This window comes from Narcine bancroftii, chromosome 4, assembly GCF_036971445.1.
Source record: "Narcine bancroftii isolate sNarBan1 chromosome 4, sNarBan1.hap1, whole genome shotgun sequence".
NCBI lineage: Eukaryota > Metazoa > Chordata > Chondrichthyes > Torpediniformes > Narcinidae > Narcine > Narcine bancroftii.
The window spans coordinates 100,271,990-100,299,308 of NC_091472.1; the positions used below are offsets into that span (position 1 = coordinate 100,271,990).

Here is a 27,319-nt window from a genome sequence, read left to right on the forward strand (position 1 = left end):
TAATTATGTGCTGACACTTAGCACTTAAATATTGGAAAATGACCTCTGAATTAATTAATTGACATGTCAACTGAAATACAGTAAAAAAAATCTTTGTTTTGTGTCCTATCCAGGCAATCCAACTAATAAAGCAGATAGTGCAATGATAAAGAAACAAAACTGAGAACTGGGCAATGGTCATGATAGAAAACCCAGCCCATCAGCCAAGCAAGTAGACAGTGCCCTCACAAGAAGGGACAGGTCAAAATAAAGAAACACAAATCAACCTTTCCAATTCCACCTTTGTGAAAGCAGTGTTATATTTTCAAAAGATAGCTGGGATAGAAATGAACTTGTCGGACAAAAAAAAGAAGTTCCAAGTTGGATTGTATAATAAACATTAGATAGGTTTAAGGATGGAGCTTAGCATGTACTGCATGAGCTGTACATATTAGGAAACAAAAAAAAATCATTGCACTTAGCTGGAAAGGTATGCAAATATTTTTCTATTTATTTAAATACAATCATGCCAATTATTGTATTTGGTGATTGGCTTTAAAAACAAACTGATCCTGAGAATTACAATGATAAGATTACAAAATCACAATGTGAATGTATCTAAAATCTCATTGTAGTTGTTTTGAAGGGACAGCATCAAGAGGAATACAGGATCTGAGTTAATATGTGCGAGGAACTTAATGAGGTATTGTGCAACTAATGGATGGAACATTGTTTTTAATGCATTAAACACTTACACACAGTATTAGAATGAATCTGTATATCTGACCAAGGTTTCACTTGCACTGCTTGCAATCTAGTGCACGGCAGTCAGTGCTCACAATGTAGGCTCCTTCACATTGGGCAAACAAGACTTCTCTGTGCTTTCACATCCAGGATAGTTCTAAAAAAATCTGACAAGCTTGAGAAACATCCCTTTATCCCTCAAGTAGTAAAGAAGCAGTCTCTGGGACTCAATATTCAACCTATTTCAGATATCCAGCCCTTCCTATTGGTCTCTATGGTAAAGGAGAGGGAATTGTGATCATTTTCTCCAAAATGTTCGCAAACTGAGAGATTTGACACCTGACCTGGTTCATTTCCTGATATCAGGTCAAGTATAGCCTCTCCTCTAGTTGGCCTATCTACATATGGTGTCAGGAAACTTTCCTGAATATGCCTAACAAATTCCACTCCATCCAAGCCCTTCACTCTGAGATAGTGCCAATCGATAACAGGAATGTTAAAATCACCCCCATCACAACAGCTTTATTATTTTTGCACCTTTCTAGTATCTACCTCTCTATCTGATCCTCAGTGCCTCTGTTACTATTGAGGAGAGGTCTATAATATACACCACAGGGTTATTGCCCCCTTCCTGTTCCTGACTTCTACCCACACTGTCTCAGTGGATAATCACTTCACTACTTCCTGCTTTTCTGCAGCTGTGATAATATCCCCTCACTTCTTTTACCTCCCTCCCTGACATAAAACACAGAACATTACAACAGTACAGGCAGGCCCTTCAGTCCATGATTTCTATATAAACCTACTCAACTAATCTAAACCTTCCCTACCTCACACCCATGCCCCCTATTTTATTGCCTGTCTAAAAGTCTTTTAAGTGTCACTACTGTACCAGCTATCACTACCACCCCTAGCAATGTATTCCAGGCACCCACTACTCCCTGTGTAAAAAAAAACACCTTTTCCCCGACATCTCCCCAAAACATTCTCCCCTCACCTCATATAAATGTCCCCTGGTATTTGCTACTGTCACCCCGGGACAAAGAAGTTGATTGTCCACTCTGTCTATGCCTCTCATAATCTCATAGACCTCTATTAAGCCACCACTCCAAAGTGAAAAGCCTTGCCTCATAAAACACATTCTCTAATCCAGGCAAATCCTGGTAAATCTGCTCTGCACCTTCTCCAAAGCTTCCACGTCTTCCCTGTAATGAGGTGACCAGAACTGAACACATTATTCCAAGTGAGGTCTAACCAGAGTTTCATAGAACTGCAACATTACCGCACACCTCTTGAACTCAATCCCCTGATAATGAAGGCCAGCACACCATAAGCTTATCAATCTATGCAGCAACCTTGCGAGATCTATGGATTTGGACCCCAAGGTCCCTCTGTTCTTCCACACTGTTAAGAATCCTGCCATTAACTACGTACTCCGCCTTCAAGTTCAACCTTACAAAATGCATCACTTCACACTTATCCGGACTGACTTCCATCTACCACTTCCCCACCCAACTCTGAATTCTAACTACATCTTGTTTTAACTTATGACAAACTTCCACACTATCCACAACACTTCATGTCATCTGCAAACTTAGTGGCCCATCCTTCCATTTCTTCATCCATGTAATTCATAAAAATTATGAAGAGTCCTTTTAGAAACATCTAAAGCCTGCCCGTTCAGCAGCCATTCGTGCCCTTGAGACAGTCAAGTATTTTTAATGGCCACATATTCACAGTTCCATGTATTGACCCATGGCCTGAGTTCATCTGTTCTATTCCTAATACACCTTGCATTAACGTATATGCATTTCAATCAATCCAACTTACTGCATTTATGCTCCATCACAGGTTCACGACACATAGCATCTACCATTTCACCAACTGCTTCAACATCTAACCTCACACTGTGGTTCCCATTCCCTTGCTTAGCTAGTTTAAGTTAATGCTGTACTATGAATGGGGTTGACAAGCTGAACCACTTGCAAAATGAACTCTCTCACTGCACTTCGGGACAATTGACAATAAACTTAAACTTGAACCAATTACCTTTACATGTAAATTGTTTTAAATGGTAACTAAGAAGGAAGGTAATATTTATATTCATCAGGAGAAAAATCGTGTTTTCCAATTTGTTATTCAGTATATGTAGATTTTGTTGCAGTAGAACTCCAATAATCCAGCATCCAATTGTCCAGAAATCCCGAAAGTGGAAGTCACTCGCTACTCCAGAATATAATTGAGAGGTCCAGAATACGAGCAGGCTGTGAAGTCTGAAACTAGGCATTCAGAGATCAGGCTGGTCTCAGTTGAGACTGGAGTCTGGCTAGAGTTAAACAAGAAAATCTGCAGATGCTGCGGTTGAGAGAGTACAGGAATGTGCTGGAGAAACTCAGCAGCATCTATAGACTAAAAGGCAGTCAATGTTTAAGGCTTGACACCTTCGTCAGAAATGTGGAAGAACATGTAGATCCCTGAATAAACAGATAGGGAGAGGAGAGAAGGGGAAAGGGAAGGAGCACTGGCTAAGAGATAGGAGGGTGGAAGAGAAAGAAGCTGAGAAGTGATGGGGGAGAGGACAGAGGGCTAAGATGGGCTCTAAGGGGTGGGGAGATGGAGGAAAGAAAGCAAAGGGATAGGGAAAGAGAGAGACTGGGAGAGGGGTTAACAGAAATCGGAGATGTTGATATTGATGCTGCCCAACTGGAGACTGTCGAGATGAAAAACTGGGAGATCGCTTCGTTGTGCACCTTCTCTCTGTCCGCTGCAACAGCAAGTTCCTCCCGGGGACCAATCACTTTAATTCCACGCAGCATTGCAAGACCGATATGTCTGCCAACACCCACAAATCGAGGCCACCCACAAAAATTGGAGGAACAACACCCTATATTTCATCTTGGCACTCTCCAATCAGACATCATTAAAATTGACTTCTTCAATATCCATTAACCCCTCCCCATTCTCTCTCTTTCCCTATCCCTCTGTCTCCTTTCCTCCAGTTTCCCCACCCCTTCCCTTACTTATCCTATCAGAGGGCTACCCTTATTTTGCCCTCTGGCCTTTCTCCCCTAACTCCTCAGCCCTTTTCTTTTCTACCCTCCCACCTGTTTCCTCTTACCTGTTAACCTATGTTCCTCCCACTTCCTTCCTCCTCTCTTTCCACCTTTTTTTTCAGGCATCTACTTGTTTTTTCACATTCTCAAGCAAAGACCCAGGCCTGAAAAACAGATTGCCTTTGACTTCCCAAGGTTGTTGCATGACCTGCTGAGTTTCTCCAACACTTTTCTGTGGACTAGCTGTACACCTGGACTCAGGAACACCAAAGGTCAAGAACATGGGCAGGTTTGTGGTTGGATGAGCCAGAAGCAGGAAATCATTCTGCTTATTCCTTGAAGAAGGGCTCAGGTCCAAAACATCAGCAATATATATTTACTTTCTATATATCAGCTGAGTTCCTCCAGCATTTTGATGTGCTTTTACTACAATCGCAGCATCTGCAGACTTTTGAGTTTCACTCAGGTGGTCCAGTTCACTGGAAAATTTATTCTGCTCATGTGCAACATGTATAAAGGGAAATAAAAATGTTTTGGATTTAACATCCAATAGCCTGAAAAATGTGCAGCATCACCAAAAATCCCTTGGGTGCTAGATTATCAGAATTTTACTCTACTGGGTACGATTGCCCACTCAACAAAACAAGGCTTTCAATCGACTGGGTAATATTTTGTCCTGAAACAACATCACTGAATGGCCAATTATTTGGTCACTGACACGTTGGAGTTTCTAGGAGCTCTCCATGTACAAGCTGGCATTATAACACAGTACATTTCAATAGATGTGCAATGCTCTGAGACTTGGGAGGGCACGAGAGGTTCAATGTTGATCCAAAGCCTTTGCTTGCTTTGTTGAACTATGCTACTTATATATATTTTTTAAAAATCGGTACTGTGTGAGCTTTTGTGAATTTTCCCTCTGGTAATGTTAATGTAATGCAAAGAACTTACAGGTCTGTTGATCAATCAAATATCAATCAGTCAGTCACACTATTCTTACTGTAATACCCATGAAGAAACTCGTGAAAGAAGTCTAAACCTGTGTTAACTGATGCAAATTACTCTGGCAAATGGACTTAGAAACCCCTGAAAAATCTCAATGCATGGACACCAAACTATTATAGCGAGCTCAGAATTTACTTTAATCAATTAGAAAACTCAAATCCCTGTTTTTTTCGAAATACATCTAACCTTTTAAAATGAGACTTTTACGGTTTGAAAAAGGCATTACTGTGTAATTACGTAGTATAAAGTGCTGCATCTGGGGCACTTTGTAGCAGATACAAGGAGAAAACATCATTTGCTACATATGGTCTCTGAATGTGGCTTCATCTAAATCATACATGAAAGGAATTATCTTTGGACACTGGCTTTCATAAAGATCTTATAATTAAGAATGAGACACAAGAGATTGAAGATGCTGAAATATGATGCAAAAAAAACTGTTGGAGGAACTCATTGGGTCAGGAGCATAAATCTAGTCAGTTGGATGGGGTGAAATGCGAAAAGTCTGAAGAGTAAGTGTGATGAACTTAAGAGCATAGATCAGTACATGGAATTCCAATGTTGTAGCCATTACAGAGGTTTGACTGTTGCAAGGACGGGATAGGCTGCTTGATGTTCTGGGGTTCAGAGGTAAAAGAGGGAGTGGGGAATGGCATTGCTAATAAGTCACAGTATAATAGCTGCAGAAAGGGAGGACATTGTGGAGGAAGTCAGAAAATGGAAGGGAGCAATCTCTCTACTGGGATAATTCTGTAGATTTTGGAAGAATAACAGAGTTGTTGTCATGCGTGACTTCAAGTTCCCCAATATTGACTGGTACCTCTTTAGTGTAAAAAATTCATAGGGACAGAATTTGTCAGATGTGTCCAGGAAGGATTCCTGACACAGTATATGGATAAGCCAACTAGAATAGAGGTAATGCTGAATCTAATTCTGAGCTAAGAACCTGGCCAGGTGACAGACCTCTCGGTGGACAAGCATTATGGAGAAAGTGACCTCAACTCCCTGAACTGCAGTATAGCTAAGGACAAGGATAGGAGCAAATTAAGTGGTTAAGTATTTAATTGGAGAAGGGCTAATAACATGGGAATTGGTAGAAACCTAGGAGAGTAAATGAATAGGTATTCTCGGGGAAAAGCACAGCAGAAATGTGGATGATTGTTAGGGACAACTTGCATGGGGTTCTGGAAAGGTTTGTCCCACTGAGACAACAAAAGGAACCATGATCAACAAGAGAGGTGGAACAGTTAGAGGAATAGGGAGCATACATAAGGATTTGGAAGCAAAAGTCAGGCAGGGTTCTTGAGAATTGTAAGGTAGCCAGGAAGGAACTAAAGAAAAGACATGGGAGAGCTATAAAGTGCCATGAGAAGAACTTGGTAAGTAGGATTAAGGAAAATCCAAAGTGTTCTATAAGAATATGAAGAACAGGAGGATGAGTAGAGTGAGGGTAGGACCACTCAGGGATAAAGAAGGGAACATGTACAGAGTTGGTAATGCAGGTCCTTTAAGAATACTTTGCTTCAGTATTCACTACAGAGAGGTATCTTGGCCACAGTAGAACAGGCAAATTTTTTGAAGTAAGGTTAAGAAAGAGATAGTGTTGGAGCTTTTGAAAAACAAAGATAAAAACATCCCAGAAACCAGAAGGGACATATCCCAGGTTACTATGGGAAATGAGGGAAGAGATTGCTGGAGCATTGGCAATGATTTTTGTATCATCCTTGGCCTCAGGAATGGTATCAAAGGATTGATGGATGACAAATGTAATTACCTTGATCAAGAAAAGTAATTGGGTTAATCTTGGGTTTGGTAAGAAATGGGATGGTAAATGAGGATGAGAGAAGATGTGCGGAGGGAGGGGAAGAATTGGGGTGAGGGCAGATGTGCAGGAAGTGAAGTGATGCAGTATAGCATTGATAGCAGTGAGCAGTGGAGGGGAAACTACATATACCGAAGAAGGACATTTTAGATGTCCAGGAATGGAAAGCCTCAAAATGGGAAAGGATATCGCAGAGATGGAGGAACTAAGAGAATATAATCCTTACTAGAGAAGGGGTGGGAAGAGGTATAGTCTGGGTAACTCTGGGAGTCAGTGGATTGGATGGAGACAGAGATTGAGACAGGAAAGAAAAATCCAAAGATGGTCCAAATTAATTTGAGGACAGAGTGGAAGTCGAAAGTGAGGTTGATAAAGTTGATCAGCTCATCATGGGTGCAGGAGTCAGCACCAATGTAGTCATCAATGTACCGAAGAAAGGGTTGGGGAGCTTTGGCTGTGTAGGTTTGCAATGCGGATTGTTCCACGTAGCCATTAGAAAAGCAAGCATAGCTGGGATATATGCGAGTACCCATGGCTATCCCTTGACCTGGAGAAAGTGGAAATTGAAGGAGTGCACCAGTTAATGGTGAGTACCAGTTTTCTGCCAGACAGACAAAGGTAGTGGAAGGAAGTAGCAGAGAACCTTGAGGCCTTCGTTGTGGGGGATGGAGATGTACAGGGACTAGACTCCCATGGTGAAAATCAAATAGTCAGGCCAGATAACCAGAAGTTGTTAAAATGGAGAGCATGCGAGGTGTCATGGATATAGGTGGGAAGAGACAGAACTGAGGGGATTGAATGTAGTTGAAATCTGTTCGGTGGGGCAGGCACACACAGAAATAAAGGGCCTACTGGGGCAACTAGGTTTGTGGATCATGTGTGGGAGGTAGAACTGGGCTTGTGGGGAGTGTGGTGTGGAAGGGAGATCTCCAGAGATGATAAGTTTAGTGGAAGCGTGGGAGATGGTGCCCTGACAATTCTTGGTGAGATCTTGTTTAAGATATAAGCAAGAGGAGGTTTCTGGAAGCTGTTGTCAGATCTGGGTAAGGTAGAGGTTAATATGCCAGATGACAACAGCACTACCCTTGAATGCAAATTTAATAGTGAGAATGGGATTGGTGGAGGGCAATGCACTTAGAGGGTGGTGAAGCTAGAAAAGGTGAGGGGAGAGGTAAGTTGAGACTGTTAGTGATTCATCTGCAGTTGAAAAGTTCCAGAGTGAGCAGAAGGTCAGAATAGGGTCTACAATGGGTGGGGGGCGGGGGTGGCTGGAGAATTCTGCTTGAAGAAGTGGGCTTGGAAACAGAGGCAGCGGAAGAAGAGTTTGACATCATGATAGACGCAGAACTTGCTCAGGTGTGGGCATGGGGGAAGCAAGTCTCCTACTGAGGATGGAATGTTCCGCCGAAGGGTGGAGGAGGGGGTGGAGGACGGACTCGTGACCTTGGTTGGAGCTGGAGTCAGGGAAGTGAAGAGGTTTAGAAGAGGTTAGAGGAGGGAAACCAGGGGTGAGGTTACAGGAACGGGTGGGGAGTGGTGACTTAAGAAGAGGAGCAGTAGGGCCTGGCAGTGGTGTTAGAAGTCACAGCCTGGAGGTGGCTTGACATTGGAAAAAGGGGCTGTGTTGGCCATGGCCTGAGGGCCGAGGAAGAAGTCGGAACCAGGGAAGGGGGGCGGAGGGGGAGGGGGAAGAGGTCAGAACGTGGTGGGCTGTTGGCAGACGTCTAAACAAAGGGGACAGTACAGAGGTTGAAACTGAGGGGAGGGACAGTCAGAAACAAGGAGGAGCAGAGGTCAGAACCAAGGGTGGGACCAGAGATATGAACCGAGGGGGGAGGACAGAGGTCGGAACAGAGGGGGGAGGGCAGAGTTCAAAACCAAGGGGGGAGGGCAGAGTTCAAAACCGAGGGGGGAGGGCAGAGTTCAAAACCGAGGGGGGAGGGCAGAGTTCAAAACCGAGGGGGGAGGGCAGAGTTCAAAACCAAGGGGGGAGGGCAGAGTTCAAAACCGAGGGGGGAGGGCAGAGGTCAGAACTGAGGGTGGGGGGCAGAGGTCAGAACCGAGGGTGGGGGGGCAGAGGTGTGTTGCACTCAACCCAGCACCTGCAGTCTTTCTTGTTCATCTTCCTGTAGACAACCATTTTAACTCCTCCAATACATCTATCCTTGGCCTCATCCAATGTCAGGAAGAGGCCAAATGTAAGTTTGAGGTACAACACATTCTATTCCTCCTGGACATCCTTAAAACTAATGGTTTGAACATTAGATTATCCAATTTTTGGTAACATCCGTCTCCATATTGCTCTACTGTTTCCATCTCTTCTTTACTTCCTCCTGTATTTTTTCCCCTCTCTAATTTTTCTTTCATTTCCACCCCACAACCCCCACACTTCCTGTGGTATCTCCCTCTGCCTGTCTCTTCACCTCTCATCCCTTCTGTTCTATTACCTCTGGGTCCCTTCCCCAGCTTCTTTCCCTATACATTTTTATCTTTATCTCAGTCTTGAAAAAGGGTCCCAACCGGAAATGATGAGTGACCATTTCCACCCAAGGATGCTATCTGACCTGCTGAGTGCCTCCAGCAATTCTTTGCCTGCTTTAAATAAGAATGGATGTTACTGGGGCTGAACTTTGACATTATTTGGAGGAGTTTCACATGGGGAAAAATATTGAATACCCATTGAAAAATAAGATGGTTAGTTTCCCAACCTTCACTAATGAAATGTACACAAAATATTTTTACCCTTAGCTTATACAAATTTCAGTTTTGTTAACTTCGCACTAAGGTGAATCATTCATTCATTCACAGGCCAATGTACTTATTTATTGAAGTCCAGCAGGTGTAGTTGATAAAGGTAGAATGTTGGATGTTGAGTTAAATGTGGCTTAAAATGTTGAATGCAATGTTACTCAATGCAAATCGCAATCAATAGTCACTTCACAGGAAATATACAGCTCCATTTGCAGTAGATTTGCAATAACAAAATGCAATTAGGTGAAATCCTTACCAATGATACTATGTCCAAGAGGAAGTCTACCAAGAGACAGAATTCACCCAGAGAATACTCTGATATTTCCTTGCCATGAGATGAGGCCTGCAACCTTGCACTCAGTGTTCTCCTGAAGAGAGAGAAGCAAAAGGTTAAGGTTGTTTACCAATGTGAATGCAGTCTTCATCTTCCCAACACATTGTGATACAAACAACTGAGCAAAGAAGATACCAAAGGAAAGATTCTTTCAATATTTTTTATTGTCAGAATATATACATGATATCACAGACCCTGCGATTCTTGTTCCTGTGGGCCAGGCAGAATTTCTACTTATTGCTAATGCAAACTGTACTCCAGAAATAGATACATATGCAAAAGAGAGAAATGTAAACAAAGAAAGAAATGTAAACAAATTGATTGTGCAAATACAGAAAAAAAATTAGTTATAAATAATGTGCAAAGTAAGAGTCTTTAAATGAGTCTCTAAGTTTGTTAGAGGGGTAGCAACTGTTCCTGAGCCTGGTAGCACAAGTCTTGTGGCAACTATACCTCTTTCCCGAAGGCAGCAGTGAAAACCGATGGTCCTGGGTTATGTGGATCCTTGATGATGGTTGCTGCTCTCCAACTGCAGCATTTCATGTAGATTTCTCAATGGTGGGGAGAATTTTCCCTGTGATGAACTGGGCTGAGTCCATTACCTTTTGCAAAGCTTTCCGCTCAGAGGTATTGGTGCCCCCATACCAGGTATCATGTAATTTCTTTCATGAATGTGCATATTTTTCACTGGGCATTACATCTCATAACCCAATTCTCACCTATCGCTTGTGTGTTCGCCACCCTCAGCTGTCTCCTGGTTAAGTGAATGAGCCTCTGTTCTAAATTTCTCATCTTTGTTATCAAATCAAATAACTTCACTATTGTTCCCCCACAGCAAGTGATCTCAAGACTCCCAATCCCTGAAAGTTTCCCAACCATATTCTCTGAGATTTCTGTACTCCTCCAGTTCTCTTGAATACACAAGTAACATCAGTTCTGCCATTGACAGGACATGGTAAAGTCCTAATTCCATGTATTTATTTAGAAGCTTTTGATATGATAAAATATAACCAAGGGATTACACAGGAAAATCATGTTTCAGAAGCAGTCCATCTCTGAAAAACTCTACCTTAACTGTGGAATGATGACTGCCATATGATTAATAAGTGATAGAATAAAACTTACCGACAACATTCTTCAAACCAACGAGCGATATAGTCCCACATATAATATGGTTCAAATGAATTAAACAAAAGATTTGCTGTTTTAATCAGTTCCGAAGTTTTCTTATTCTCTCGCATTTTACTGAAACAAATAAAAATGTAATTAGGGCTCTTCCCAGGTTAGAAAAGAAGGTACTATTGAAATGCATACAAATAATTCAACTAATTTATTATGAAAGTAATTATTGATTTTATTTCCAAAATGCTATAACTAATATTTCATACCATCCAAACCAAATTCTAATAAAATTTAAAATACTATGCTGCTTAATGAAAATAGAAACTAACAAAATATTCTACAGAGATTTAATCTCTGGAATCACAGTTAAAGGAAGAGCAGGCTCTAACACAGACAGTGATTTTGAGAGCACGTTGCTGCCTATATCCTATCTCCAGTCTTTCATCTCTGCATGCTATGACCTCCAATAGCTTGTAATGTTTCAAATTTAAACTTCTTTTCAACTCCAGCATAGTCTTGTCACAGGGCAGTAAGCCTCAATGCACCTGAACCTGAAAACCCTACAATTCTTGCAACACTATTACAGAACCAGTGATCCGGATTCGAATCAGGTGCTATCATAAGGAGTTTGTAAAAAATTAAAAATTTGCCTCTTGAACTTTCCAATTTAACTGCTTAAAATTTTGCACATTCTTGAGGACTAATGTCCTTCTTAAACTGCAGTTTCTTCAAATGGTCCAGCCCCAAGGTCTCCATTCTTAGACCTTCCCACTCCTCATCCCTTAAGAAATACACAATTGGTGTCTCTCTGACCAACCAGTTACTGATTGATCTTAAACAAACTTGTTTCATATTTTTCTCTTTTACATCAAAGGTGCAACATATATGCATCTTTTTTAAACATTTGTTCCAATGAGCTAGTCATATACAGGTACATGATCCTTTAACTGGACATCTAAAATCCGGAAAGCTCCTAAATCCGGCAAGTGGGGATCAGCGGTCGGGGGAGGCGGCCGAGGGAGACTGCCGGGCAGTCGGGGGAGGCGGCCGTGGAAAACTGCCGGGTGGCCGAGGGACCGGCGGTCGGGGGAAGACTGCTGGGCAGTCGGGGCAGGCGGCCGAGGGACCGCGGTTGGGGGAGACGGCCGGGCGACTGGAAGGGGGTGGGGGTGGATACGGCAGCACAATTCGGGTGGGCTTTCCGAAAACCGTAAAAAACCGAAATTCAGAACACACTGTCCCCCAAGGGTTCCGGATAAAGGATCGTGTACCTGTGGAAGGATGTTTCTTTTATATTGTATGAACAAGAAAATGTATAAGAATTTATGCAGTGCAATGAGTGATCATGAAAATTACGCTACCTTGATTTTCTAGTTTTTCTTAATGATCTTGAATTGGAACAAGGTCTCTCCTGTTCTAAATCTGTGCTGCTAACAAATCCCATTCTTTTGATAGTCACAGAACCATGGTTAGCGTAGCAGTTAGCACAACTGCTGTTACAGCACCAGCAAACCGGGTTTCGAATCTGGTGCTGTCTCTAAGGAGTTTGTATGTTTTCCCCCGAGTCTGCATGGGTTTCATCCAGGTGCTCTGGTTTCCTCCCACTCTTCAAAATGCTGCAGGTCAATTGGGTGGAATTGGGTGGCACAGACTCGTGGGCTGAAAGAGCCTGTTACCATGCTGTATGCCTAAATTTATTTTTAAAATTACATTTCTTAATTCACTTTATTTAAGAAGATTTGTTTTAAAATAAGAGTACCCAATGATCTATCTGTACAGGCCAGATTTAGGAAGTAGTCACAGATAACAAGACTGGTGCTCAAGGTAGGTATGAGGAATGCACCATGTGTCAAAGGTGAATTTCATCTGGCTCTACTTAACCAGGTGTTTCTACAGAAGATGGCAATCTTTAATCTACCTTCAATCTTTAATCCAAATATTTAAATTATGGACTTTTACAAGTTACTGCACATGGGCTCAGAATTAAGATATTCCTTTAAAAATGTAGTGCGATGGGACAGAATTTAAATGCATCCATGAGAGTTTCTTGAAGCAGAACGTCGAGAGCCCATTGAGGAAGGGGGCCACTCTTGACCCTGAATTTGCAAATGAGGCTGGCCAGGTGATCAGTTTTAGTAGGGGGACATTTTGGGAATAGTGATCACTCTTTTAACTTTCGAAATAGTTATGGACAATGGTAAGCTTGGACTCTGGAGTAAGTACTAAATTAGGGGAGGGCAAATTATGACCTGTTTAGACAGGAGCTAGGGGGATTGGGAATGTGGAAGTTGATTAAGGACCAACTAATTAGAATCCAGGGTCAGATTGTTCCAGTGCAAAGGAAGGATATGGATGCCAATATAAAAGAACCTTAAATGACGAGAGAGGTCAAGAATTTAGTCAACAAGAAAAAGGAGGTGTATATGAAGTTCAGGAAGTTGCGATCAGACCGAATCCTGGAGGAAGGTAAAGATTGCAGGAAAAAACTCAAGCAGGGCATTAGGAAGGCTAAAAGAGGTCATGAGATGACCTTGGCTGGGAGGATTAAAGAATATCCCAAGGTATTTTAAACTTCCATTAAATTAAATTAAAAATTTAATTTGCAAACCACCCATTTAAGTAATTGTACCTGCTTAATTGAGTCTGGTCTTTGCTGTAGGAAGGTTGTGTTTTCAGATTCAATTCAGCTTTGCACTGAGAATATAATGTTCTGAAAACTTCTATAAGAACATCTTCTAAGATAGCTGGCCCTAGAATGAAAGAATCAACAATGAGCTCATAGCACCAATAGTAACACAAAACTCTCAGCTACTATTAGAGACAATTGAACCAAGTAACGTGGCATGCTCTGGAACAATACAAGCAGCAGAACATTAGAGTGACTTAATGCATTACCATAGAGTAGAATGTGGGTTAGTACAGTACATTTCTGGTTATCTGAAAAGCTTGGGACCAGACATTTTTCATTTAACTGGATTTTTTGGATAACTGAATAATGGCTTTAAGCAGTCCAGTAGGATCAGTAGAACACTTGTATCAGTTAACGGAAGAAAACGGAAGATCAGCCATTGCTGATCCCTGACTCCTCCCCACTGCCATTGCTGATCTTGTCTGGAAACCCGAGGTTTCCACTCCTGTCTAGAGCCAGAGGTCCCTGCTCCTGCCCAGGAGGACGCTCTCCTTGATGACACCAGGACGGCGGAGAACCAAGTAGAGCGGAGGGTAAAGAAGAAATGAAAATTGAGAGGGGAGGGAGTTAAAGGTAGTCCTCGATTTCCAACCTACATGAGTTATGTCCACCTGCACATACGACCAAAATTTTAAAAAAACTTTATTAAAACTACTGTACAAGTTCATATTTTGTATTAAAAGTAATGTATACAGTGGTCCCTGCTCCTGACGGCAGCCCAAAGTCCCCGTTCCGAGGCAGCCTGAAGTCCCCATTTCCCCATCGGCATCCCAAGGTTCCCGTGGCAGCCCGAGGTCCCCATTCCTCAATTTATGACCGACCCGAGTTAACAACCAACCCTTCGGATAATCTCACCATGCGCTGCCTGACCCACAAAATTCCTCCAGTCGCTCACTGATGGCTCGTGGCACTACATGAGCACATCAGGTGAATTTTTTTTTCAACTTGTGATGACCTGTCGCTGCCAAAAAAATATGGATAATTGAACTTTTCAGTTAACCTAATTTTGGATAACCGGAAACGTACTGTAATAATGAATCTGCACTGAATTTATGATTTAATTTGAGTTGCTTGAGAAGTACTGAGCTTACAGAACCACTTCAAGCCACTACATCACATTGACCAATAACTGGTTAGAAAGTAGCTTTGGCGTTGGCTTCTAGTTAAAGCTGCACACGTGGTTACAAAGCAAAATTATTCACATAACAAATTGCAGAAGCTGATTGCATCAGCCAGAATAAAGATGGTGCAGAGTTCCAAATCACTCCACAACATTCTTTGTGAGGGTAAATGCATATTGAAAGTTGATAGTAGCATATTTAACTGCTTCAAGCATTGAGGAGAACCCCTAACATTCATCACGCAGTATCTTTGACCCACTACCATCAGAAAGCAGGTAGAGGAGCATCAAAATCAAGATTGCCAGGCTGAGAAATAGTTTCTTCCCGCAGGCTGTGAGATTGGGGAACAGAAACCTGTGACCTTGGATCTCTTATAAATGAGTAATTATTCCAAAATATTCATATATATTTATTTTATATCTTTATGTATAGATGTGATTATTATGTTCTGTGCATAAAGTGTGTATGTGTGTGCACTGTGGTCCAGGGAAAGGCTGTTTTGTATGGTTATCTGTGTACAATCGGACGATAATTAACTTGAACTTATTGTAACAGTATATAGATAGGGTGCACCCCTAAGTATTTACACACCCATTCTCATGGACATCACACTTCTGTGTTGCATGTGGGCTGTGCCAATAAGATATGGGTCACTTAAACCAGGCTTTTGCACAGCACAGGAGCTTGATTTAATATTAGTTGGGCTTGGGAGAACTGACAAAGGGATATGGGAGCTAGTATTTTGCAGTGTCCTCGATAGCCAAAAGGAGACAAAATAAAAAATAAACATTTTTGTTCTGTTGGTTATAGTGTCATTTATGGCATGGTCCAAATACTTGTCGATGTACTGTTTTCTTCAGCTCACTCCGTTTGCCTGCATTTGGTCCAAGTCACTGTCACTTTCTTATCCATGTACTTGTTAAAACATCTTTTAAATATTGATTCTCCCACTTCCTCAGGCAGCTCATTCCACCCTCTGTGTGAAAACTTTACCCCTCAGATCCCCATAAAATCTTTCCCCACTCACATTAGATTTACTTATCCTGGGGGGGGTGGGGGGGTGGAGGAATTATGTATGTCCCTCATTATTTTACAAACCATCAGAAGGTTACCTCTCAATCAACATCTTAAAGGACCCCATCATCCTGTCACAACCTCCTCCCACTGCTATCTTCAGGCATAAGGTACAGAAGCCTGAAGACCAGCACCTCTGGGTTCAAGAACAATTTCATTCCATCAGCTATCAGGCTCTTGAAACTCCCCTTGGTACACTAATCACCCCATTTTTTTTTCTAGCACTCTGGTAATTGTGAAGATTTATTATCTACTTTACTTTTTATAATTATTTATTTTCAATTAATTTTATGTATCCTATTGTTGTTTATTTTCCCCTATGATCTATCAGCTCGGGATTGCAGTAAGTAAGGATTTTGGTCCATACATACATTGTACAATGTATTTGACAATAAACTCATTATCCTATGGTTCAGCAAAAACACCTCCAGTCTCTCTTTTTGTCTCAAGTCCTTCGGATTCTTTTCTTCCCTTTCTCAGGCTTAATCACATCCTTTCTATAGTAAGGTGGCCTGAACAATACACATTATGCCAAATACAGTCTCACCAATGTTTTGCCCCAACTCTTAATACTCAATGACACAAACACACCATACACCTTCTTCACCACTTGTGTGTTTAATTTTCAGGAAACAATGTATTTGTATCCTTCACTCTCTGATCTACAACAATCCCCATTCACTATGTGCATCCTGCCTTGGTTTAACTCCCAAAATGTAGTCCTTTGCTTTCTTTCCTAGAAGATCTAAATCCTGTTATAACTTTCAATAACCTTCTTCATTGTCCACCACACCACCAATGTTGGTGTCAGCTGCAAACTTACTAATCATGTTCTCATCCAGATCATTAACTTGCATGACAAATATCAGTGGACCCAGCACAGATCACTGCAGCACACCACTGGTCAAAGGCTTCCAATCTGTAAAACAACCCTCCACTATCATCCTCACCTTCTAACGCCAAGCCAAATTTGTATCCATTGAGTAGCTCACCCTGGATCTACATCTTCCCACTTTCTGGACCAGCCTACCTTAGAGGACCTTGTCAAAAGCCTTCCCAAAGTCCACATGGATGACTTCTAGCTATTTCCTGAATGACCCTCTTCCCCTACCGCTGATTTCTTGGAAATTATTTCAGTCCATAATATGATACCTAGTTCTGGCTTGTCCAGGAGACTAATGAGAATGCGAAATGGTTTCAAATCATGCAAAGGTGTCCGTTCTTCTTCTCCACATCCTTTCCCTTGAAGGATTCCTACCATGGCCTGAAATCAAGGTGGGGGGAGGGGAAGGAAGGAGAAAAGGAATAAGATTAATTGCCTATTCCATTGAAAGGTTCAAATCATGCAGTTAACAAAACCAGAAAGCAACATTTCCACCCGTTCTTTCAATTCCTCTCAACAAGTATTGATTTCAAAGTTTAAACTTCCATCGTCATTTCTGGGCAAATAAGTTACTACAGCCTTGTTTCCTTTTTGATAAATTTTAAAAAATATATAAATACAGGGTTGTACCTCTTTAATCCGGCGATGTTGGGGCCTAGCCATTGCCCGGCCACAGAAAATTAAACAGAAACTGACCTCCAAGGGAACCCCCCTACGTAAACATATTAAAGGTAGAACAAAGCTGTGGGGCGGCTCGGTTTCCACAACTCCTTTACAGCGCCAGCAATTGGGACCAGGGTTGGAGTCTCGCGCTGTCTGTAAGGAGTTTGTACTAATGGCGAGAGATTCAACCGTGTCGGACCACAGAGCGCCAGATAAGAGAGGTACAACCTGTATCAGTATATTTGCATGAAGAGTCATTTCAGATCTCCTATATCAAGTTCATATCTCAGGAAAGTAAACCAGGAGCTTTAATTGTCAAAAAACGAGCAATTCTGACAGAGTCTCAGACATGAAGCATCAACTGTTTCTCTTAACAAAATGCTGCATGGCCTATTCAGAGTTTCCAACATTCTGTTTTTATTTGAAATTTCCAGCACCAACATTTTTAATGAATCTCAATGATTTATATAACCATATAACCACTTCCGGAGTGGAAACAGGCCAAGTCGGCCTTTCGAGTCCACACCGGTTCACTAGAACAACTCCACTCTCCCAAACCTCCCAATCTCCACCAATAACCCTCCAACCCCCTCACCTCCATGTACTCATCCAACCTTCTCTTAAGTGACAGAAGGGACCCTGCCGCAACTATCTCATTCTGAAGTTCATTCCATTCTGCCACCACTCGCTGAGTGAAAAAGCCACCTCTAATATTTCTCCTAAAGTGTTGCCCCCTTACTCTTAACTCATGGCCTTTTGTTCCAACCTCCCCTGCCCTCAGGGGAAAGAGTCTGTTTATGTCTAGTCTATCTATTCCTTTCATTATGTTTTAAGTCCTTCCAAATGAAAGTTAATTTTGCTCCTTTTAAGTCATAACATCAAGAAGACAGTTCACAACCTAGTGAGTTGGAAACTATGACATTGTGCTCAGTGGTAATCCTGAATCTAAAGATTGTTGACAACATTTATCAGGAGCTAAAATGAGCACGTTCTGTCTGGCTGCATCATTGTGTGGTATGGTAGCTGCAATTTCGAAGTTCATCAAAGTAGCCAAGAAGATCACTGGGACTGTTGCTTCAATAGGACTCAAAGAATTATTGAGGACCTTTCCATCCAGAATACATTATCTTTCTTACACCCACAACTATTAGAAAGGAGGTACAGGACCATCAAAATCAGGACTGCCAGGCTGGGAAATAGTTTCTTCCCACTATTGATGAACAGTATCCTGCAACCAAGTAAATAATTCCTATGAAAAAACTGTGGTCTGGAGAAACGGTGTTTTGTTGAGTTGTATATGTGCAGTCAGGTGATAATAAACTTGAATTTGATCCGGAAACAAAATTCCATCTTGCCCATGAGGGAACTTGAGCATCCCAGGAGTAGCACAAGATATACCAAAGAACAATGTTCAGTGTGATGAATCTGGGAATCAAGGGACAACCCAGGCAAGGGAAGATAGTAGCTATCATCTCAGATGCAAGGCATAATTGTATGAGTCCCTCAGACTCATATCTCAGACCTAGTCATCTTCAACTGCTTCATCAACCACCTTTATTTTACTATCAGGTCACAATAATCAAGTTAGTGCTTTGCTGGAACCAGCAAGATCTGGACCTCACCACCGGCTTGGTGCAAACAGGAGAAGGAGTTGACATAGGCAGCGTGGTTGGCATTGCGGTTAGTGCAAAGCCTTTACAGCACCAGTGATCAGGACCAGAGTTTGAATCCTGCGCTGTCTGTAAGGAATTTGTACCTTTTCCCTATGTCTATGTGGGTTTTCCCTGGGGGCTCCGGTTTCCTCCCACCGTTCGAAACATATGAAGATTAATTGGGTGTAAATTGGACAGCACTGACTCATGGGCCAAAATGACCTGTTGCTGCACTGTATGTCCAAATTTTAAATAATGGCAGCTTTTGATTGAGTGCAGCATTCAGGAGACCTGGTAAATCAATGGGAATAAAGAAAAAAAGCAAACCCGTGTTTGGAGACATACTACTTACGAAACTAAGACTCTGGATATGGAGGTCAATCATCCCAACCCCTTCAGACATCGGTGCTGTAATTTCTCAGCTCAGTGTATTAGACCCAACCATCTTTAGCTGCTTTTATTATAGGGTTAGATGTGGGAGTGAGGTTTGTCACTAATCACATAAATTTCTTGACTACGAAAAGAGGTAAGAGGCTTAAATTGGAAAACATAAAGGATTACCTTTAGCTCGTTTTTTCTCTCTAGCCTTTTGTGACCACAGAAAAATGAACAGTGTGACTGTAAGGCCATGTACTGATGTAAAGGGTACACTCCATTTTTCAAGTGTGACAAGCAGGCAGCATAAAAAGTGGCAAATATGCAGGGTCAGTGACAACAGTGATTAGATTGATGTGGATAGGAAGGTGTGGAGAAGGCTGACGAGGCAGGGGTGTGGATTACGTGGTGGAGGGCAGAAATACATTGAACATCACATGGTCGGAGATACAACTGGTCTTATCTCTTGCTCCTGCCAATCTGCTGCGCCATACACCTCACATGTCAATGGAGATGCTGCCCTCTCATTGGTGTGCTGGAGTTTCATTCCTTGCCATCTCATTCGAGAGCAGTTATTGAAACATCATCAAACTAAATCCAAGAGTGTGGTTGTCCGACAAGGGATAAAGGACAACTCAGGAGGGGAAGGGGAGATTGGGGATAAATAAGATAGAAATAGGAGAATAAGGAAAATGTTGGATGTTGTAGGAATGTTGTCTTATAAAGAGTTGAAAATAAGAAAACAGAAATGGAAAAGGAGGAAAGGTAATGATGGAAAAACGGAAAGAGAAGATAAACAAAATATAAAAGGGCTACGCTGAACTATATGACTTTAAATATTAATGGAATACATAACCAAATTAAAAAGAAGAAACTGCTAAACTTAAATGAATAAATGTATTCCATTAGAAAAAATAACATTTAGGTTAAGAAATAATATTGAAATATTCGAACAAGTATAGGAGCCTTACATTAAATACAATAGCGAAAACCTACCGGGGACAAACATTACCTAAGTTGATGGAAGGAGAAGGAAAGAAAAGAATGGACTCAGTAGAATTTCTGGTGCATTTTTGTTGAATGACAGCATTGTCTGACTGGCTTAATGCAACCTAGATTGTACACCTAAAATGGATGAGAGGGGGGGGTGGGGGGGGTGGCTTGGGAGGAGGGAGGGGGGGAGAAAAAGTCACTGTATATATGTGAAAAAGAAATAGTGTATATCATGGCTAATGTGATTTATGGTGTGAAAAATAAAAAATTTTAAAAAAAAATAAAAAAAAATTTAAAAAAAACTAAATCCAAGAGTGCCCCAAAAGAATTCTGAGCTAACATTTTTTTATGGAACTGCTAACTTCCCCACAGTCCATCATTGGATGGCCTTTTAAATGCCCAAGAAAGGATTGTGGTTTGAGAGGTGGTACTATGCCCATGGTTAAACACTTTGTCCTGAATTACAGCAAGGATTCTGTTTATTGAGAGGCACCATGGATATTGACAAGGTGCCGTACCTGAGGCCTACTTAACAAGTTAAGAGCCCATGGTATTACAGGAAACATACTAGTGTGGGTAAAGTTAATGACAGTCTGAAATCAGAGATCATATTCTGGTTGGTTGCCAGTGGTGTTCCACAGGCTGCTTCTTTTTATGCTTAATATCAATGATTTAGATTATGGAATGAATAGCTTTATCGCCAAGTTTGCACATGATACGAAGATGGGTGCAGGAGCAGGTAGTGTTGAGGAAAGGGAGGCTGCAGAAGGACAGACAGTTTACAGGAATGGGCAGAGAAATGGCAAATGAAATATAATGTTGGTAAGTGTAGGGTCATGCACTTTGGTCGAAGGAATAAACGGGCAATTTTCTGAATGAGAAGAAAATAGGAAATTATCAGATACAAAGGGATCTGGGAGTTCTCGTGCAAAATATCCTGAAGGTTTAGTTGGTGGTGAAGGCAAATGCATGCTAGCATTCATTTCAAGAAGAATAGAATCTAAGATCAGGGATGTGATGCTGAGGCTTTATAAAATACTGATGAGACAGCCCGAAACCAAGATTACATCAGTCAAGGGAGAGATGGGAGTCAGACTTGGGTACAACAGTTAATGAAAATTGCTGGGAAAACTTGTACCTCAACAGCATGACACAGATTGTCAATGCTAGATATATGTTGGTGCAGTACAATTTCCTGCATCAGTTGTACTTCACACCACAAAAATTACACAAATCAAAGTCAGAAATTTTGGATAGATGTTTCAGATGCGGTATAGAGGTTGGAATCTTTATCCACTCCACTTAGCTATGTATGAAGGTGACTGGGTAGACCTGGGGGGCATCTTAAAAAAAAAATTACAAAAGTGGAGTTTCGACAAGGCGCAGATTTGTTCCTTCTGGGAGATATTAGTGAAGTACAGTTTAGATTATCCAAACACCAAATTCAATTTGTGAAGGTTGCTTTGTCGGAAGCCAGGAAGTGTACAGCGCTTATATGGAAGTCCAACTCTCAACTTAGTTGCATTCTCCTAAAGAAGATTACTGATAACATTGAAGTGTAGCAGCCGTACCTGAGGCACATAGGTGCACAGGTATAATCTATACACCCCACTTAAGAAATGAGTTAAGATACAAACCACTCTGACAGATAAATAAAGAAGAGACTGAGGTACAGATGATGTGTTTTAATTTTTAGTTTAAATATTTATTTATTCTTTTCATTTGCCTTTTATGGTTTATTTAATATCCAGGGACGATTTGGGGAGGGAGAAATGCTGGCTCTGTATATATTATACTGTGTGATTAAAAAATGTCTTATATTGTTTGTAGAAATTTGCTTGAGTCTTTTAAAATAAAATATTCAAACAAAAAGCAGTCAGCTTCTACTCTTTGGAGTTTATGAGTATGATGAGAGATCTCATTGAAACATTTTGAATTTTGAAAGGCATGGACCAAGTCGATGCAGAAAGGTTGTTTCCCATGGTGGGAAAACTAGCATAAGAGGGCACAACTTCAGAATTGACATGCGTCCACTTAAAACAACATGCGGAAAAATTTCTTTGGCCAGAGGGTGGCAAATCTGTGGAATTTGCTGCCACAGATGGTTGTGGATGCCAAGTCATTGGGTGTATTTATGGCAGAGATTAGTGTGCTCTTGATTAGCCAGGGCATCAAAGCTTACGGGAAAAAGATGAGGGCTTCAGCTCATGAATGAATGGCAGAGTTGACTCGATGAGCTGAATAGCCTATTTCTGCTCCTATGTCTTCTGGTCCTATGTCATATATGATCCTCAAAGCCAAGTGAACAAGATTAACTACATGGCCTTTTTTTGGACCAGACATTTTAAAAAATTTTAAATGTTTTGATCGATTAGAGGAAAACAGAGCCCCTGGAGAAAAAAAAACAGACATGGGAAGAACATACAAACTCTTTACAGACAGTATGGGATCCGAACCCCAGTCCAGACCCGATCGCTGTCACTGTAAAAGCAACCCCTACCCAACTGCGCCATCCATTATCTCTTAAGGAGTGGAATAACCTTAAGTTTAGCAACCCAAGGATATCAATCTCTACCTCAAGTAAGTTGCATGATGCAACGCATGTCATGATCTCATCCAATGTATCCAATCTCAGTGTCAGCAGGGTATGTTATTAACCTAAAACTTTTAAAGTCAGTCAAGCAACTCAAAACAGGCCCTTCAGCTCACTGAGTCTATGCCAATAATCAAACATCATTTACACTCAGTCCTGTACAAATTTTGTTTTCCTTAAAGACATATCAACTCATCCCCGGATTCTACCAGACTGAATCCAGATGCTAGACCTTGAGGCAGCAGGTCTACTAGCTGAACCATTTTTCCTCCTTAATTGTTCTCAATCATTCTCACCACAATGTTCTAACCCACCTCCAATAAGCTACCCACTGGAGTGAAGCTAGATTACAGGACTACACCATTCCAGAATGGAGATGGTCCTAAATTTACTCATTAAGCTGCAATATCCTGACAATGCTTATGAATGTGTACGTAAAAAGAATGGCATCCAGGACTCAAGTCCATGCACAAAGCTCATGGTCTATTTTGTAAAAATGATCCCAGTCATCCTGTATGCCTCACAGTCATGGACTACATAGAGCAGACATCGTAAAGCACTGGAGGGACACCCAGCAAAGTTGTGTGTACAAAATCATCTCAGTTCACTTGCAGGAAAAGCAAATCAATGTCAGCTGAATTCCCAAGCCAACATCTTCAGCACTGAAGCATCTCTATCATCAAGGCCCTAACTACATTCAGTCACCTCCAATGTCCACACCACAAAATGACCAAAACAGGTACTTTATTCCGAATTCCCTCAGGTCAAGAGATACCAAGTAGACAGTAGATGTTTGTCACACTTCCCCACAGACACAGCACAGTTAGCATAGCATTAGTGCAATGCTATTACAGCACCCGTGTACCGAGTTTCAATCCACCGCTGTCTGTAAGGAGTTTGTATGATCTTCCCATGACCACATGGATTTCCTCACATGTTCCAAAGATGTATGGGGTTAGCAGGTTAATTGGTCATGTGGGTGTAATTGGGCTGTACAGGTTCATGGTATAGCTGTATCTCTAAATTAAACTGCATTATTAACATCCCCATTCATGGCCGTTCAGTTTGGGCAAAATGGCGAAATCTCAAGTCCACTTGTAGGGAGCACATAGAATTCTTGTGTAAGTAGATGGAGAACACCACTTCCCAAACTACAGTACCTACCATTCACCCCAACCAAGGCAGCATCTACACAGGATACCTCAGAGCCCACAGAACTGGAGCAGAAGTCATCCTCAATCCTCATGAATACATGGGGAAACAGCGACTAGTCAGTGCAGATTGAGATCATCCAAATGTTTGTTTCAGAACATTACAACAGATCAAAAGTGTTTCTCTTTATTTTAAGGCTTTGCTATTATTTTTCCTTTTAATATCTTGGCTTCTCACTTACAAGTTTTGATTTGAAGTGTGCTCCCACACTAATATCAACTCTACATATTTATTTCATAGAATGCAATTTTTTCCCCATCTCTCCATGTATATCTACAGAACCACAGCATTTGATGCACTTTTAGGATTTACTTTGATCCTAAATTCTATATATATTCAACATTAAAATATATCCCATTGCTTATCTACCAGAAATTCAACTAAATTCCACTTCAACCCCTTAATTTTTGACGAGTGTTTTCCTTCATCTATTTTCTGTACGAATCTGAATAAATTCTGGTCACTGTTCTCAACCTTTGGGTAACCAACTTCCTACATAGTGACCATTCCTACTTTAGACTAGTAATGTGAAGCAGTCTCAGAACAAATGATCTGATCACAGACATTTGGATGATCTCAATCTACCCTGAGTAGTTAAAGTCCGCCCATGCTACGAATCTGAAAACCAGCAGACCAAATGACTACATTCTTAATGGTTGAAACAATAAGTGAACCTGAATCAGAAGATCTTTGGAAAAGGTATTAAAATAGTAGATTGCATGCTCTTCTGGATTGCTGTGCCTGGTACTTCTGGGTCCTGTAAGGATACCATTGTTATCGAATCCTAAATAAATGGAAGAATATCGTTAGGGGTGCAAAATTGAAACGTGTACGTATATGCTATATAACATTTAATTGGCTTTTCCTAATATTAAATACAATGCTTTTTACTTACCAAATTGTAATCCATTTAAAGAGAGCAAACAAAAAGTCACATATAATTTATTAGTTGATGATTATATGTTTACGACATCAATTTTGGTTCTTAAGAGATTGAAATATCACTTTACACTAAATACTTACATTTCATACTGAATGTCATGACCACTATTGAAAAAATCCAAATGCACACTGGATATTGTTTAAAGAGCTATAAAACCTCAATTCAATTCCTCATTTAAATTCAGCACACAGTTGCTGCAACCAACATGAAAAGAATGAACTGGGAAACTAATTTGGAGACAAGATGGGGCGCAACAAAAAAAAAAACACAGTATTTAATTTTCCATTGTGAATCATTTATAATATTAAATCTCAGTGAAGAAAACTGCACAATTGTGGACATCACACTTTACCTTTACAGAATGATACAAATCAAAAAAAAATTATGCAGGCACCTCTCATTACAAGGCTTGGAGATAACATCGCAAGACACAAAAGTGCTGGAGAAACTAGGCAGGACACGCAGCAGCTTTCAGAAGTAAAGGGTGACCAACATTTTGGGCCTGAGCCTTTCGTCAAGGTTTGAGCCAAAATTAGGCATAAGCTTGAATAAAAAAGGTGGGGGGGGGGGTAAGAGGAGAGGAGGAAGTAAGGGATAGGGGGAGGAGCGCAGGCTAACAGGTAAAAATAGGTGAATACTGGTGGGAGAGTAGAAATGATCTCCCAGTCTGCGTCCAATCTCATCAACATAAAGAGGGCCACAACAGGAGAACCAGGTGTAGAAGATTACCCCTGCAGATTAACAAGTGAACTGTTGCTTTCCTTGAAAGGGCTGTTGGGGCACCGAATAGTGGTGAGGGAGCATGTGTGAATGCAAGTGTTGCATTCCTTGCAATCACAGGGGAAGGTATTAAAGGGGCGATGAGTGGGAAGAGAGGAGAGGATGAAAGAATCCTGGAGGGAGCAGTCCCTGCAGAAAGTGGAGAGGAGGGGAGGGGAAGATGTGTCTGGTGGTTGGATCATGATTCAGGAGACAAAAAATGAAGGAGGGATAATATGTTGGATGTGAAGGTGAGCACAAAGGAAATCCTGTCCTTATTGCATCTCAGGCCGGAGAGGGCCAGGGCAGATATGCAGGATACAGTGGATAAGGGCTGACGATAGTAGTGGGAACTGGAGGGATAGCCACATTTATTGATGTTCTGGAATGGAAGACCACATCCTAGGAGCAGATGTAACAGGAAAAAAGGAAATGAGAGAAAGTGAACAGGGGAGGAATTGTCAGGTTTGTAGAAAATATCTGTAGAGTTTGTCTCCCAATATGGAGACAGAGTGATTGAGAAAGGGCAGGGTATAACTAGAGATGGAACAAGTGAATTTGAGGTCAGGTTGAAAGCTGGCAGCAAAGTGGATAAAGTCAATTAGCTCATCATGTGTGCAGGAGGCAGCACCAATGTAGCCAGCAATGTAGCAGAGGAAGAGGTGTGGAGCCTTGCCTATGTAGACTTGCAGCATGGATTTCTCAATGTCGCCAACAAAAAGACTGGCATAGATGGGTCAATGCGAGAATCCATGGCTACCCCTTGGATTTGGAAAAAGTGGATGTGTCAAAGGAGAAGTATTGAGGATGAGAACAAATTATGCCAGGTGGAGGAGGAATGTGGTGAAGGAGGACTGGTTGGGTCTATTACAGAAAGAAGCAGATGATTTTGAGACCTTCAGTATGGAGAATAGAAGTGTATAGAGACCGAATGTCCCTGTTGAAAACTAGGCAGCCAAGTCCGTGAAACTGGAAGATGTTGAAGTGATGGAGGGCATTTGAGGAATCACGAACACGGGTTGGAAGAGTTGGACCAGGGGGTACAAAATGGATTCGTGGTAGGATGATCCCAGTTCAGAGAGGTAGGAGCACATGGAAACAATGGGTGTACTGTGACAAGTATATTTGTTGAGAAATATAAATAGGCCACAATCTAATTTATATTTATCAATAATGCACTCTATGCAATGGTAGCAATATACATTTCTACAAAATGACATTCTATCTCTGCTGATTGATAGATATTGATAATCCTCATTAGAATCATTAATAAGCCCTCAGCAAGAAATCTTGTAAATAGTGTAACACACCATCCATTAATGATTTTCACTATTTCTCAGGCATAAATGGGCTTTAGATAAAGCAAGTGTCGCATCTTCACAGAATGTCACAAAGAGCAGACAAAGAAACTTTGATTATTAATCACAAAAGTATCTAGTATCTGAATTCATAACTTTATACCATTCCCCAGATTTTCTTGTTGCCAAGATTCAAAACTGCTAGAATAAAACACATATACTAATGCCACTTTTGATTTAATATACACATGCAT

The 27,319-nt window shown here is 41.2% G+C and overlaps 1 protein-coding gene across 11 annotated transcripts in view; it reads right to left on the reverse strand.

Moving 5' to 3' along the window:
- Positions 1-27,319, reverse strand: part of dop1a (DOP1 leucine zipper like protein A) — a 251,460-nt gene that overhangs the window by 137,377 nt on the left and 86,764 nt on the right. For all 11 annotated transcript variants that reach the window (XR_011355958.1, XM_069932202.1, XM_069932204.1 and 8 more), the window contains 5 exons: positions 24,740-24,849; positions 16,847-16,958; positions 13,440-13,560; positions 10,814-10,933; positions 9,611-9,722 (listed from right to left, as the gene is read on the reverse strand). Coding sequence is in view for 10 of the 11 variants with exons in the window: in XM_069932202.1 (XP_069788303.1) it covers positions 9,611-9,722; positions 10,814-10,933; positions 13,440-13,560; positions 16,847-16,958; positions 24,740-24,849 (575 nt within the window). In the remaining variant the exon portion in view is untranslated. The remainder of the gene's footprint in view (positions 1-9,610; positions 9,723-10,813; positions 10,934-13,439; positions 13,561-16,846; positions 16,959-24,739; positions 24,850-27,319) is intronic.